Source organism: Dendrobates tinctorius, unplaced genomic scaffold (genome assembly GCF_039654945.1).
Source record: "Dendrobates tinctorius isolate UK_male_01 unplaced genomic scaffold, ASM3965494v1 ptg000070l, whole genome shotgun sequence".
NCBI classification, from domain to species: domain Eukaryota; kingdom Metazoa; phylum Chordata; class Amphibia; order Anura; family Dendrobatidae; genus Dendrobates; species Dendrobates tinctorius.
In genome coordinates, this window is record NW_027361738.1 from 90894390 (window position 1) to 90909194 (window position 14805).

General features: G+C 38.3%; 1 protein-coding gene across 1 annotated transcript in view; it reads right to left on the reverse strand.

Annotated features, from left to right (window-relative positions):
• Positions 1–4748: 4748 nt before the first annotated feature.
• THSD7A (thrombospondin type 1 domain containing 7A) overlaps positions 4749–14805 on the reverse strand; it is a 730410-nt gene continuing 720353 nt past the window's right edge. Inside the window, exon 32 of the mRNA XM_073582113.1 lies at positions 4749–8992. Within this exon, the coding sequence (XP_073438214.1) occupies positions 8908–8992 (85 nt within the window). The 3' untranslated portion in view covers positions 4749–8907. The remainder of the gene's footprint in view (positions 8993–14805) is intronic.

Consider the following 14805-nt stretch of genomic DNA (forward strand, 5'->3'; position numbering starts at 1 on the left):
TACATGAATGGTCCTCTCTCCTGTAGAGTGTCAGCTCTTACATGAATGGTCCTCTCTCCTGTAGAGTGTCAGCTCTTACATGAATGGTCCTCTCTCCTGTAGAGTGTCAGCTCTTACATGAATGGTCCTCTCTGCTGTAGAGTGTCAGCTCTTATGGGCAGGGTCCTCTCTCCTGTAGAGTGCCAGCTCTTATGGGCAGGCTCCTCTCTCTCCTGTAGAGTGTAAGCTCTTATGGGCAGGCTCCTCTCTCTCCTGTAGAGTGTCAGCTCTTGTGGGCAGGGTTCTCTCTCCTGTAGAGTGTCAGCTCTTATGGGCAGGGTCCTCTCTCTCCTGTAGAGTGTCAGCTCTTATGGGCAGGGTCCTCTCTCCTGTAGAGTGTCAGCTCTTATGGGTAGGCTCCGCTCTCTCCTGTAGTGTGTAAGCTCTTATGGGCAAGGTTTCTTTCTGGCACTACTTAGCTGCATACTGTGTTATATATACTATTTACATGTGCACTATGTGGCGGTGTACTCTTATATGTTCACTCTATCTTTCCAATTATTAGAACTGTTTATGTACATATGGCAGCTGGTATATCTGAATAGTTGGTCTGGATTTAACACAACTATGAAATAGAAAGGAGATTGGAACAGGATGTGACTTTTTTAAACTGTTACAAAATTCCTAAATAAAACGACGCCACGTGCACAGTTTTCTTTTTTCGTTTTATTTTTTCAACATCTTCTGCGTTACAAAAAGAAATGTACAAAAAGTAAAATTAAATGATACATTACAGAATGTACAAATAAACAAAAAGAAGTAAACCATTCCATGGACAGGAGTTTGTATAGAAGAAGAAATACACATTCATGGAAAATCCATTAGACAGAGGAAATTTTCATAAGTTTGAGCCGTGACTAGACATTTAAAGGGTTTGGTAATATTATTATAGTTTATCTTGTCTGAAGCGGTGAATATTTATTTTTTTTATTTTGAGTTTACAATTTAACTTATTTTTTTTTACAATTTTGTGATGAATATAAAACCTCACCGTGTGTTCACAGCTGCATTGTGACTTCTGTTTATAATGAAATATCGCTGTAGATAATATCAGAGACCGATAAACCCCTCTCTCTAATAGGGTCTGTCAGGTTCCGATTGACAGATCCTTTAATGCAAAGTCTAACCCTTAATTAGTAATTAATGCAAGTTCTAGAATGACAATGCAATAAATAAAATAGCGCTAAAATTCATTGGCCCCTTTAAATATATTTATATTTAAAAAATAAAATAAGGAAAAACTATTTGGTATAAAATGAAAAGCTATGTACTTTCACAACCATTTTTTTTTATTTTTACAATACATCCAAAACTAAACAAAAAAATCAAGAAAACTTTGTGAATACTCCTCATTAAAGGGGTTAGCCAGGACTTTGTGAAAAACAAAAAAATGTGCTTAAGTACTGACGGGCAGGTAATTGCTATCTTTTGTGCCTGGCGCTGTTCATAGCCGACATGGACCGCTCCTGCAGGTGATTCAGCTGCCAGTGCTCAACTCACGTCCACAGAATGGCGGCTTCTTTTCTGCTTCGCTCTGCTCATGGGGCGGGACTTCGAAGTCATTCTGATTGACAGTCGGCACCCCAGCTAGGTAGCAGGAATACGACTGTCAATCATAATGATGCCTGAAGTCCCACCCCATTGACAGAGCAGTGTAGAAAAGAAGCAGTCGCTTTGTCGACATGACGTCAGCAGAGGCAGCTGAATGCCCGGCAGTAGTGGTCTGTGTCGGGGAAGAATGGCGCTGGGCATAACAGGCAGGTAGTTAACAACTTTCTACCTGTTAGCACTTAGGCACATTTTTTGTTTTTCACAAAGTCCCGGATAACCCTCTTTTAACATGTCCTACCATTTTGTTTCCAGCTCATATTCAAATTTATACATCTCCATGATATTAGACTGAAAAAAAAAAAACAAGAAGACCGGTCGTGCAGTCATATAATCTTCTTTTCCATCTGTCTCCTACTTGCTAACATAATCATTAGGTTACACACGGCTGTGACTACGCTGGTTTTGTTTGTAGTCTGTAACCAAGGAGACACATAGCTCTGCATAGGACCTGTACAGACAGATAAATAGAATGTTTGTAAAATTGCTACATTTCTTTTATTTCTATGTGATTGCTTTATTTCTTTTTTTTAGACTGCCTTATTTGTTTTTTTTTTTTAATATTGTAACTTTTCAGTAATAAGAAAATTGTACTCGAAACAATTTGGGTAAAGCTCCACCAACAATTTAAAAATGGTTGTATAAGTGGACGTACCCTTTAAGAGCCACCTTTAACACTGCCTAAATATTCATCGCATGTAAAATTTATTATTTCTTTTTAGACACATTTTATTTCCAACTTTTGTGTTTTCTCCTATTTGTTTTGATGTTGTTGAATAAAAGGGAAACCACTAACCAGCTGCTGTTGATGAATCCATCATCCATATTACTTACTTTGAGCAGACGTAGATAGAATATTGTGAATTAGTGGCAAGTTTTATTGTGTTCATTCATTACTCTGCTAGAAGCCTGCGCATAGGTAACGGCTATGGCATTGTAGCATACGCAGATCGATGGTGCCGCTATTTAATCACAGCTACGAATACACATTTATGGTAACATGACAGCAGATATAACAACTTATCATATAAGATGCCTACAATTAGCCAAAGTGAGATTAAATATGATATAAAGTATTTGTTATTTTGAAGCAAATATATTTTGTTTTATTTAAATTACAGTTTTCATTTAAATCCAATTCTCATGATCTTTGATATTTGTCACAGGAAAGATATATATCTTTGAACCGTGCTAGCCAGTAGGTAGAAGAATATTTAGAACCAGACCCCAATCAGAGGGCAATAAAACCTTCACGCTCCTTATCTATGAACTGCTCCAATATTTATGCTCATCTGTCGCACAATGACTATTCTGCTTCACGTCACTAAGGCTAAGTGCACACGTACCGGAACTCTCGCGGAAATTACCGCGAGAATTCCGGAATTCCAGTCCGCGGGAAAATCGCATTTTAAATTCCCGCGATTTTCCCACGGAAAAACTAGCATTTTGCAAGCGTAATTAGCTTGCAGAATGCTAGCGTTTTCCAAGCAATCTGTAGCATCGCTTGGAGAACTGATTGACAGGTTGGTCACACTCGTCAAACATAGTGTTTGACAAGTGTGACCAACTTTTTACTACTGAGGCCGCCTATGCAGCATCAGTAGTAAAAGATAGAATGTAAAAAAAAATAAAAAATGGTGTTATTCTTACCCTCCGACGTCCCGCGCATCCGTTCCCAGTAATCCTTTGCGAAAATGCCCGTGATGACGTCCGTTCTCGCGGGATCGCGATGTCTCGCGGTAATTCGCGATGACGTCGCACGAATGACCGCGAAACTTCGCGATCCCGTGAGAACGGACGCCATCGCGGGCATTTTCGCAAAGGACTACTGGGAACGGGAGCGTGGAGAGAGGCGGGAAGGCTGCGCGGGACGTCGGAGGGTGAGAATAACAATATTTTTTATTTTTAAATTCTATTTTTTACAGGGATATGGTACCCAGAGCCCGGAGGACAGTCTCCTCTCCTCCACCCCCTGGGTACCATCCGCAATTGTTCTGCTTACTTTCCGCATGGTGTGCACAGCCACATTCGGGAAGTAAGCGGAACAATGCATTCCTATGGGTACGGGATCGCCGTGATTCCACAAATTAATGAGCATGCTGCGGTTTTTACCGCGAAGCAATTCCGCTGCGGTAAAAACCGCAGCATTAGCACAAAACCGCGGCAAAATCGCGCGGTTAAAACCGCCGCGGAAACGCGAAAAAAACGCCACGTGTAAACTCAGCCTTATCTTATCTATTGCGTTATTTCTGTGCAGTGTTGTGTATAAATATGTGATTCTTCAGATTTTGTATTAGTCAATGCCTGATGAAGAGACCTGAGTAGTCTCGAAAGCTGCAATTTGTTACCATCTTTTCAGTTAGCCATTAAAAGGTATCAACCATTGAGGACTCTCAATTCTAAATATTCTAATATTTGTCAGTCATTCTATGTGGCTATTTCTAGGATAGATGTTCCTCCTGTGCAAAAATATGCATGTAAATATGGACTTAATGTGAATGACTACTTTTTCACACCTTTTGCTTATAGGTTCATCGTTTTGGTACCTCTTCTTTTTTTATAACTTTTTTTTATATAGTATAGAGCTCCAGTCTTCTGATAAATCACTTGGAAAGGCAGTTACATAATAAATATTGCTATTCATCCTGTCACCCTTAGAGGGTGCACATGAGCTTACTGCATACAGTTGACTGATTAATGAACTCAGTGAAGATGCTCCCCCTAGTGGCAGCAATAGGCAGAAAAAAAATATCCTTTCACTCAAAGTAAATGCAATGAATTTTGGAGCGCTATGGATATTGGTTATTGTGTGTGTGTGTGTGTGTGTGTGTGTGTGTGTGTGTGTGTGTGTGTGTGTGTGTGTGTGTGTGTGTGTGTGTGTGTGTGTGTGTATATATATTTTTTTTTTTTCTTATTTTTTTTTTTCTTGCCTTTATTTGTATGGCGAATTGCTTTATTGCTTTACATGTATTTTATCTGTGCATATATATATATATATATATATATATATATAATTACAGTGCACGTACAAATAAAAGCAATAATTTATATATATATATATATTTAATGTGAATTGTTTTTCATTATGAAAACTTTGTGACTTTGCTCAATTTTAAAACGATTTTTTTATTATTTCTTTGCATGTGTACATTACCAATAACTCATTTTTTGCGGCAGCTCTCCTTTTTAGGCTCACAGTCAAAGAATTATCATGTATTAATCCGGTCTTTGCTTTTTCCATGCCAAAAAAATGCAATTTAAAAAAAATAATAACAAAGAAATTTAAACAAAAAATACTTTAAAAGACATGAGAAACATAATTTAAAATTACAGGAGAAATAAAATTTCCATTTAAATTAAAAGAAAAATAAAAAATATATATTTAAATGTTTTATTATACACAATAACAGAAAGACATTTAAGTTTAATGTGAACAACAAAAAAAATAGAAATTATTTCAGGTTAAATTAAAAATAAAAATAAAATACATGACATTGTTTAAATTATATTAAAATTACATTACACATAATTTATTATGCTGTACATAAGTGTAAAACTTAGAAATGGAAAAAAGATGAAAAATATAAATCCCTTTTTTTTTCATCAGTCTCCAGTATTTGGCACTTAGTAGAACCTAAACCATTTACATGAGAAGCGAGAAGTGGAAATACAGATCTTACAAAGGTTAACGTGACTCAATGACACAGCACTGGGGTTTCAGGGCACAAATATGTATGATGTGACGTCTAATGTAACATGGTTCAATCCTCTTCCATGTAATAACCTCCTGTGATAAGTTATCGAGATGGCTTTCCGTGGGTCATGATAACCTTTGCTACATCTGTATACTTTTTTAGCATCTATTATAGCATTGTGTAACAATTGTTAGACTGCAACTCATTAACGATGGTGTCCAGGATTAGAGACCTTGATTGCCTTCTTCTAAAACTCAGCTGTAATACCACATTCAACCTGTGAACCAGGGTGGTGCTGTTTCTTTAATCCTGTACTGTTTTTGAACAATTGAGAAAATAAATAAAAGTAGACAATATTTCATTTGTAGAGAGATCTAATTCTTGCAACATCCAATAATCACTAGAATGGGAAACTAAAGTTCTTTTACCCACCCCAAATACCAGCTAAAACAAAATTTTAGATCTTTACAACTTTTTATTGTTTATACAGTATATGTATATATACCGTTAGGCTATGTGCACACGTTGCGGAATTGCCGCGGAAATTTCCGCAAGAATTCCGCAACTACCTGCCGTGGGAAATACGCTAGAATTCCGCATGTGTAATTCCCGCCTATTTCCCGCGTTTTAACTAGCGTTTTGTAAGTGTAATTAGATTGCAGAATGCTAGCATTTTGCAAGCGATCTGTAGCATCGCTGGAAAACTGATTGACAGGTTGGTCACACTCGACAAACATAGTGTTTGACGAGTGTGACCAACGTTTTACTATTGAGGCTGCCTATGCGGCATCAGTAGTAAAAAGATATAAAGTTAAAAATAATGAAAAAAATAAAAAATGGTGTTATTCTCACCTTCCCGCGCCCCGCACAGCATCCCCGATCCTCGCGATGCTCCCGGCAAGTCCCGTTCCCAGCGATGCCTTGCGACAATTACCTTTGACGCAGCAGTCTCGCGAGACCGCGACTTCATTAAAGGTCATTGTCGCAAGGCATCACTGGGAACAGGAGTTGCCGGGAGCATCGCTGAGGCCTGGGGACGCTGCGAGGGACGCCGGAAGGTGAGAATATCACAATTTTTTTATTTTAATTCTATTTTTTACGGGGATATGGTACCCAAAGCCTGGAGGACAGTCTCCTCTCCTCCAGACCCTGGGTACCATCTGCACATTTTCTGCTTACTTTGCGCATGGTGGGCATAGCCACATATGGAAAGTAAGCGGAACAATGCTTTCCTATGTGTGTGGAATTCCCGCAATTCCGCACAAAGAATGAGCATGCTGCATATTTTTCTGCGATGAAATTTTGCAGCAGAAAAATAAGCAGCATTAGCACACCATGTGCGGAATGCCATTGAATACAATGGGTTGCTTATTTTAGGCGTTTTTGCGGCGAAAAACCGCGGCAAAAACACATAAAATACATGGGAATTCCGGGCGTGTGCATACAGCCTTATTGTTCTGATAACTTTGTTTTCATTTGCAGATATTTTTACAAAATTGGTTGCATAATTGGGTATGACAAAATCGATTCCTGTTACTAGGAAGTGTCTTAAAGGGAATCTGTTAGTGAGTTTTAGCTATGTAATTTGACAACTGCATAATGTAGGGCCGGAGACCCTGATTCCAGCGATGTATCACTTAGTTAACTGGTTGCAGCAGTCACAGTTTTTTTTTTTTTTCAGCTGCAGATCTAGCAGGGCTCTGAATGCTGAGCCCTATATAACTTCGCTCACACCTGATTGGCAGCTTTCTGTGTACACTGTATATTGACAGAAATCTGCAAATCAGTACTGTGGGCATAGTTGGACTAGGACGCACAAGGACAAATTTCCGCTAGTGATAATCTTCTGCTGATAAAACACTGATTGTATTGATACATCAAAACACAACCCAATAAGTGAAACATTGCTGGAATCAGGATCTCTGCCCCTGTATTATACTGCTTTCAGATGACATACCAAAGACATTCTGACAGATTCACTTTAACTTTTGGGAACAAAAGACCACATTGGAACTATAGAAAGTTTTTTTTAAGTTAAAAATGTATGTTTTTGTGGATATTTTTTTTAAGGGGTAAGACCAGGCTGCTATTGTAACCTATTTATAAATAAAGTGACAGTTTTTGAATAACCCTAAATATAATTTTGATAGTTTTTATTCCTTAAAATAAATCAAATATTTATTCTAAAACAAAATAATGATAAAAACTATAAAAAAAAAAAAAAATTGACCTTAAACCGGAAGGGATTATGAGGATGGCCAATTTAGGAAATTAATTTTTAAATATACTGTCTGTGCTAACAGAAGGAGGACGATCTTCAGTCTCAACTATGGAGGACCTAGCCTGTCCTGCATTAAATACTGATTTAAACAAGGAATTGTGTAATTCTTCATTTTTCCTGTGGTTGCGCTGTAGGGAAATTGCTTCGATCGCTGTGGCTCAATGCAGGAGCACACTTAGAAATTCTTAATTATTATTATCAATATTTATTACATTATTTTTTAATTTTTTTTTAAAGGGGATTTTGTTGCTTTTACATTTAAAATCTTGAAGTATTCTTTGCTTAAACAAAAAAAATGATTTTGAAAAATTGAGAATTCTGACAAATATCGGCGTTTGTTGGATTATTGTTCTAAGGATTGTAATGAACAGACAAGTTGTAAGAACTTATGATGGAAATAACGGAAAGAGCCCATATTAAATCTAAACATGGAGGAATATCGACAAACGGGAGACACGTCATCTAACTAGAAAAGAGCTGATTTATGTACAGATTGTAGATCCCTTCACAAAAAACTCTACTCTCGTCCAGGTTTTCCATTTTTCTTCTTTTTTTTTTTTTTTTTTTTACACACTTGTGAAATGTCTACTTGGCGCGTCTGGGACAAGACGACATCCCTTATGAAAAGAGGCATTTTCTATGGCAATTCTAGATAAGTGCATAACATGCTGCACTAATATAGTGCAAGCCCTGCCTTACATACAGCAAAACAAGATGTAGGCAAGATTAGGAGAGTTAGAGAAAGTAGAAACATGGTGTCATATACAAGTGTAGCGTTTCAGAAGGTTATTAAAAAGAAAAAATAAATAAAATACTGCGTTTCAGGACGCTGACGCATTTCAAGATGATCTGGCACAAAAAGTTTTGAAAGTTGATTGGTCCTGTGGTCCCGTAATTTTTTTTAACCTAAAGTTCATACTGAAAATGTGTCTGTAAACTTCTTAAGTGTTGCGTTTTCTCGAAGATAGATCTTCTGTATCATAGAGAAATTTATACCGAACCCCCAAAATGATGCCACGAACATAAGTTATCTGCTGCTGATATTGTAGGAATCTCAGCATATGGTAAAGGTTCATGCGTTCCGGTTACATGGGGTCAAGGTCAAGTCTTGCAACAGACCAAGTAGTATTTACAATGTATTTGTAGACAGTCTTCTGTTGCGTTTCTCCAGGCTGTGCTTCAGCTGCCGCCATCACGTTCATCCTCACAACATTGTCTCATTGTCTCTTTCCGAGAAGGAATGTAGAATATTCTTTTACAAATGTTTTTTTTTTAACTTCTCTGTTACATGTCCGCATCTCCATCATAAGCCAAAGTCAGTGGTTTCAGGCGGTTGTTTTGCCTTCTCGGTGGTTTCTTTGGCTTTTTACTGTAATTAAGAAGTGAATAATTGAACATTTTTATGCTATTTAGAGCTTACAACTTTTGTATATAGACATGATTCTTTTTAATGTTCAAGATATTACATAAAATGGACCTCTAACTAGTGTTACAGTAACAATATAAACTACATACTTTATTAAATCTCAGACCTGATGAGGCTGACAACCATACAGTGAGGACATGTGTCATACATGTGGCTGTATAATACTTTTTGACAATTTAAACACAATATCTGCCAAGCTAGACTGATAAGCAGCTCCTCAGTGTCCTCCTCCCAGCTATTGCTCAATCTCTTACTACCTATCCTGATTGACAGCCCCCAAATGTCTCTTCATCTTGCAGCTGAATCTCTGCCCACCTATACTACTTCACATCTCCTCACTGCCCCTCCTCTCAGCTGCTGTTGAATCTCTGCTGACCTATACTACTTCACAGCTCCTCAGTGTCCCTCTCCCAGCTGCTGCTGAATCTCTTTCCCACTACCCTAATTGACTGCCTCCAAGTGTTTCTCAATATTGTGGTAGAATCTCTGCCCACCTATGCTAATTCACAGCTCCTCAGTGTCCCTACTCCCTGCTGCAGCTAAATCTCTTACCACCTATCCAGATTCACAGAGACCTGTGAAGACTCAGACGTCAAAGTTAGATTTCAGAAAGGCAGATTTTAAGGGATTCAGAAAGAGAATTGGAGGGATCCAGTGGCTGGATATCCTTAAGGACAAAAATGTCCAGGAAGGATGGGAAATCTTGAAAAATGAAATTCTCAAAGCACAATTGTTAACAATATCGAAAAGAGGGAAGGATAGGAAGCTTCTATTAGTGTGGGCTTTAAAGTGGACTTTATATATAGAAAGACTCCACCCCCTTTCCTTTTTTTACGATCCCTCCTAAACAAATCATATCCTTGCAAGTTAGCCGCCCAGTCATAACTGAGACATGGTTAGACGACAGCTATGACTGGGCGGCTAACTTGCAAGGATATGATATGTTTAGGAGGGATCGTAAAAAAAGGGAAAGGGGGTGGGGTCTGTCTATATATAAAGTCCACTTTAAAGCCCACACTAAGAGAAGATATACAAGAGGGAAATGAAGAGGTGGAGTCTCTATGGGTGGAGATACAAGGAGGGAAAAATAATACAATCCTCATAGGGGTTTGTTATAAGCCACCAAATATAACAAACCACTGAAAATGTATTATTGAAACAAATAGACAAAGCAGCAAATCACAATGAGGTGATTATTATGGGGGACTTCAACTACCCCGACATAGACTGGGAAACTGAAACCTGCGCATCTCAGAAAGGAAACCAATTTCTGTCAGTGACCAAGGATAATTATCTGTCACCACTTGTGCAGGGCCCAACTAGAGGGACAGCCCTTCTGGGCTTAATGTTAAGCAACAGGCCAGATAGAATAACAGAAGTGCGAGTCGATGGCACCTAGGAAACAGTGACCACAATATAATACAATTCCACTTGTCCTTCAGTAAGGTGCCCTGGAAGGGGGTTGCGAAAACGCTGAATTTCAGGAAAGCAAAGTTTGATCAGCTTAGAGAGGACCTTCGCCGAATTGATTGGGACAATGTCCTCAAAAATAGGAGCACAGAAAATAAATGGGAAATATTTAAATCAGTTTTACACACTCACTGCAAGCTAGCCATACCGTACAGAAATAAAAGGGCTAGGAACAGGAGAACACCAATGTGGCTAAATAAGGATGTAAAAAGGGCAATAAATAACAAGAACAAGGGATTTAGGAAGCTACAACAAGAAGGCAATGAAGAAGCATTAAAAAGTTATAGAGAAAAAAATAAAATGTGTAAAAAAACAAATACATTTAGCAAAAGTGGAAACTGAGAGACTCATTGCTAAGGAAAGTAAAACAAACCCCAAACTATTCTTTAATTATATAAACAGTAAAATGATTAAAATTGATGGTGTCGGCCCTTTAAAGAACAATGAGGGTGAAATCATAGAGAGCGATGTGGGAAAAGCAAATGTTTTAAATACTTTTTTCTCAACAGTGTTCACACAGGAAAAGGATTTGCCAGGGGAAATGCAGAGTGATAATGTAAACTCCCCATTAAGTATTACCTGACTAACCCAGGAAGAAGTGCAGAACCGCCTTAGTAAGATTAAAATTGACAAATCACCAGGCCCTGATGGCATTCACCCTCGGGTATTAAGGGAGTTAAGTAATGTGACAGACAGGCCTCTATTCCTTATATTTAAAGACTCTATAGAAACAGGGTCTGTTCCTTTTGATTGGCGGCAAGCAAATGTGGTACCAATATTCAAAAAGGGGTGTAAAAGGGAACCTGGAAACTATAGGCCGGTAAGCTTAACATCTGTTGTGGGTAAAATTTTTGAGGGGTTTCTAAGGGATACCATTATGGAATATCTCAAAGTTAATAAATGTTTAACTCCATATCAACATGGATTTATGAAGGATCGCTCCTGTCAAACTAACCTGATCAGCTTCTATGAGGATGTAAGCTCTCAAGTGGACCAAGGAGAATCCAAATTGGATGTCATTTATCTCGACTTCTCTAAAGCATTTGACACTGTCCCACATAAAAGATTGGTAAGAAAGATGAGAAAGCTTGGGTTAGGGGAAAATGTGTGTAGATGGGTAGGTAGCTGGCTTAGTGATAGAAAACAAAGAGTGGTTATTAATGGTGCATACTCAGATTGGGCCAGGGTTACTAATGGGGTACCACAGGGTTCTGTATTGGGCCCCCTACTATTTAATTTATTTATTAATGATCTAGTGGATGGCTTACACAGCAAAATATCAGTATTTGCAGATGATACAAAACTATGTAAGGTAGTTAACACAAAGGAGGACAGTTTGCAACTACAGACAGATTTGAGTAAATTGGAGAATTGGGCAGAAAAATGGCAAATGAGGTTTAACACAGATAAGTGTAAGGTTATGCCCATGGGAAGGAGAAACAGATGCAACAATTACTTCCTAAATGGGAAACTGCTGGGGAAATCAGACATGGAAAAAGACTTAGGCATCTTAGTCAATAAGAAGATAAATTGGAGTGCCCAGTGTCAGGCAGCTGCCACCACAGCAAATAGGGTCATGGGATGCATTAGAAGAGGTCTGGGGACACGAGATGAAAACATAATTCTCCCTCTGTACAAATCACTCGTCAGACCACATTTGGAGTATTGTGTGCAATTTTGGACGCCGGTGCTCAAGAAAGACATTACTGAACTTGAAAGGGTTCAAAGGCGGGCTACTAAAATGATAAATGGAGTTGGTTCACTACAATACCCAGAAAGGTTATCAAAATTAGGTCTATTTACTCTAGAAAAGAGAAGACTTAGGGGAGACTTAATATATATGTACAAGTATATCAGAGGGTAATACAGAGATCTCTCCAATAAACTGTTTGTACCAAGGACTGTGACAAGAACAAGGGGGCATTCTCTTAGTTTGGAGGAAAGACAATTTCTGCACCAGCCGAACTTTTAAATTCCTATTTTGCATCTGTTTTCTCTCAGAAAGGAAATGTAACATCAACTGTTCTTCACTGTCCTATTAAGGGAATAGAAGAATCCAGGATATCTATAAACAGAAAGCTAGTCAGGAAACACTTAGCTAACCTAAATGAATTCAAGTCTCCAGGTCCAGATGAATTACACCCCAGAGTACTGAAGGAGATAGCAGAAGAAATTTTTGAACCCCTCTCCATAATCTTTGAAAATTCTTGGAGAACAGGAGAAGTCCCAGAAGACTGGAGAAGAGCAAATGTTGTTCCTATCTTCAAAAAGGGGAAGAAGGTGGACCCAGGCAACTATAGGCCGGTGAGTCTGACTTCTATACCAGGAAAGATATTTGAACAAATTATTAAACAACATGTATGTAAGTACCTAGATAAGAATGAAGTGATTAAACAGAGTCGGCATGGGTTTGTAACTAATAAGTCATGTCAGACTAACTTAATTTCCTTCTATGACAGAATCACTGATTGAGTGGATCAGGGAAATGCTGTAGATATAGCATATCTTGACTTCAGCAAGGTATTTGACAAAGTATCTCACACCATCCTTTTTGAAAAAAATGACTAAGTATGGAATGGACAAGGCAACTGTTAGGTGGATTCATAACTGGCTTAGTGATCGGACCCAAAGAGTGGTCGTAAATGGCAGCACATCCAATTGGAAGAATATCTCAAGTGGGGTACCACAGGGCTCTGTCCTGGGCCCTGTATTGTTCAACATCTTTATCAACGATTTAGATTAAGGAATTGAGAGTAAACTGATTAAATTTGCATATACAGAATGGGAGGAATAGGGCTAAGCAACAGCACATGTGAAAAACACTTGACATTTGTTGGGAATCTCTCTCAGGCAAAACTAACAGGTCAAGGAAATTCTTATCCTCTCTTGCTGACAACTTTATCTTCCAAAAGGTAAGGGAGAAAACAAGGGGAACTGCTACCTTGGATCTAATCCTTATAAACAGGGAGGAAATGGTTGAGGAGGTAAAAGTGGCTGGGACCCTAGGAGGTAGCGACCATGCTATTTTAGAATTTTGGATAACTAGAGGAGGAAGACCTGTGAAGACTCAGACGTCAAGGTTAGATTTCAGAAAGGCAGATTTTAAGGGATTCAGAAAGAGAATTGGGGGGATCCAATGGCTGGATATCCTTAAAGACAAAAATGTCCAGGAAGGATGGGAAATCTTGAAAAATGAAATTCTCAAAGCACAGTTGTTAACAATTCCAAAAAGAGGGAAGAATAGGAAGAATTTAAGGAAACCAGGATGGATGAACACAGAACTTAAGCACATGCTAAAAAGGAAGAAAAAAATGTTTATAAAATGGAAAGAGGGAGGCATATCTAAAGAAGAATATAATGCTGTCTGCAGAACCTGCAGGGCACAAATCAGATTAGCTAAAGCTGAAAATGATTTGAGGCTTGCAAGAGATGTCAAAAGCAATAATAAAGGATTTTGGGGATATGTCAAAAGTAAAAGAAAAGTCAAAGATGCTATAGGATTTTTACAGGATGAAAATGTATGTCAATACCTGGATAAGAATGAGGTGATTAAACAGAGTCAGCATGGGTTTGTAACTAATAAGTCATGTCAGACTAACTTAATTTCCTTCTGTGACGGTATCACTGATTGGGTGGATCAAGGAAATGCTGTAGATATAGTATATCTTGACTTCAGCAAAGCATTTGACAAAGTCTCTCATGCAATCCTTATTGAAAAAATGACTAAGTATGGAATGGACAAGGCAACTGTTAGGTGGATTCATAACTGGCTTAGTGATCTGACCCAAAGAGTGGTCGTAAATGGCTGCACATCCAGTTGGAAGAATGTCTCAAGTGGGGTACCACAGGGCTCTGTCCTGGGCCCTGTATTGTTCAACATCTTTATCAACGATTTAGATGAAGGAATTGAGGGTAAACTGATTAAATTTGCTGATGACACAAAGCTAGGAGGGATAGCTAATACTTGAGAAGAGAGAGAGAGAGGATTCAAAAAGATTTAAATAAACTGGAGAAGTGGGCAGTAACTAACAGAATGGTTTTTAACAGGGAGAAATGCAAAGTACTACATCTGGGCAATAAAAATGAAAAAAGCATATATAGAATGGGAGGAATAGGGCTAAGCAACAGCACATGTGAAAAAGACTTGGGTATACTAATAGATCACAGACTGAATATGAGTCAACAGTGTGATGCAGCAGCAAAAAAGGCAAATGCAATTCTAGGATGTATTAACAGAAGCATACAGTCTAGATCACGTGAAGTCATTATTTCCCTCTACTCCTCTT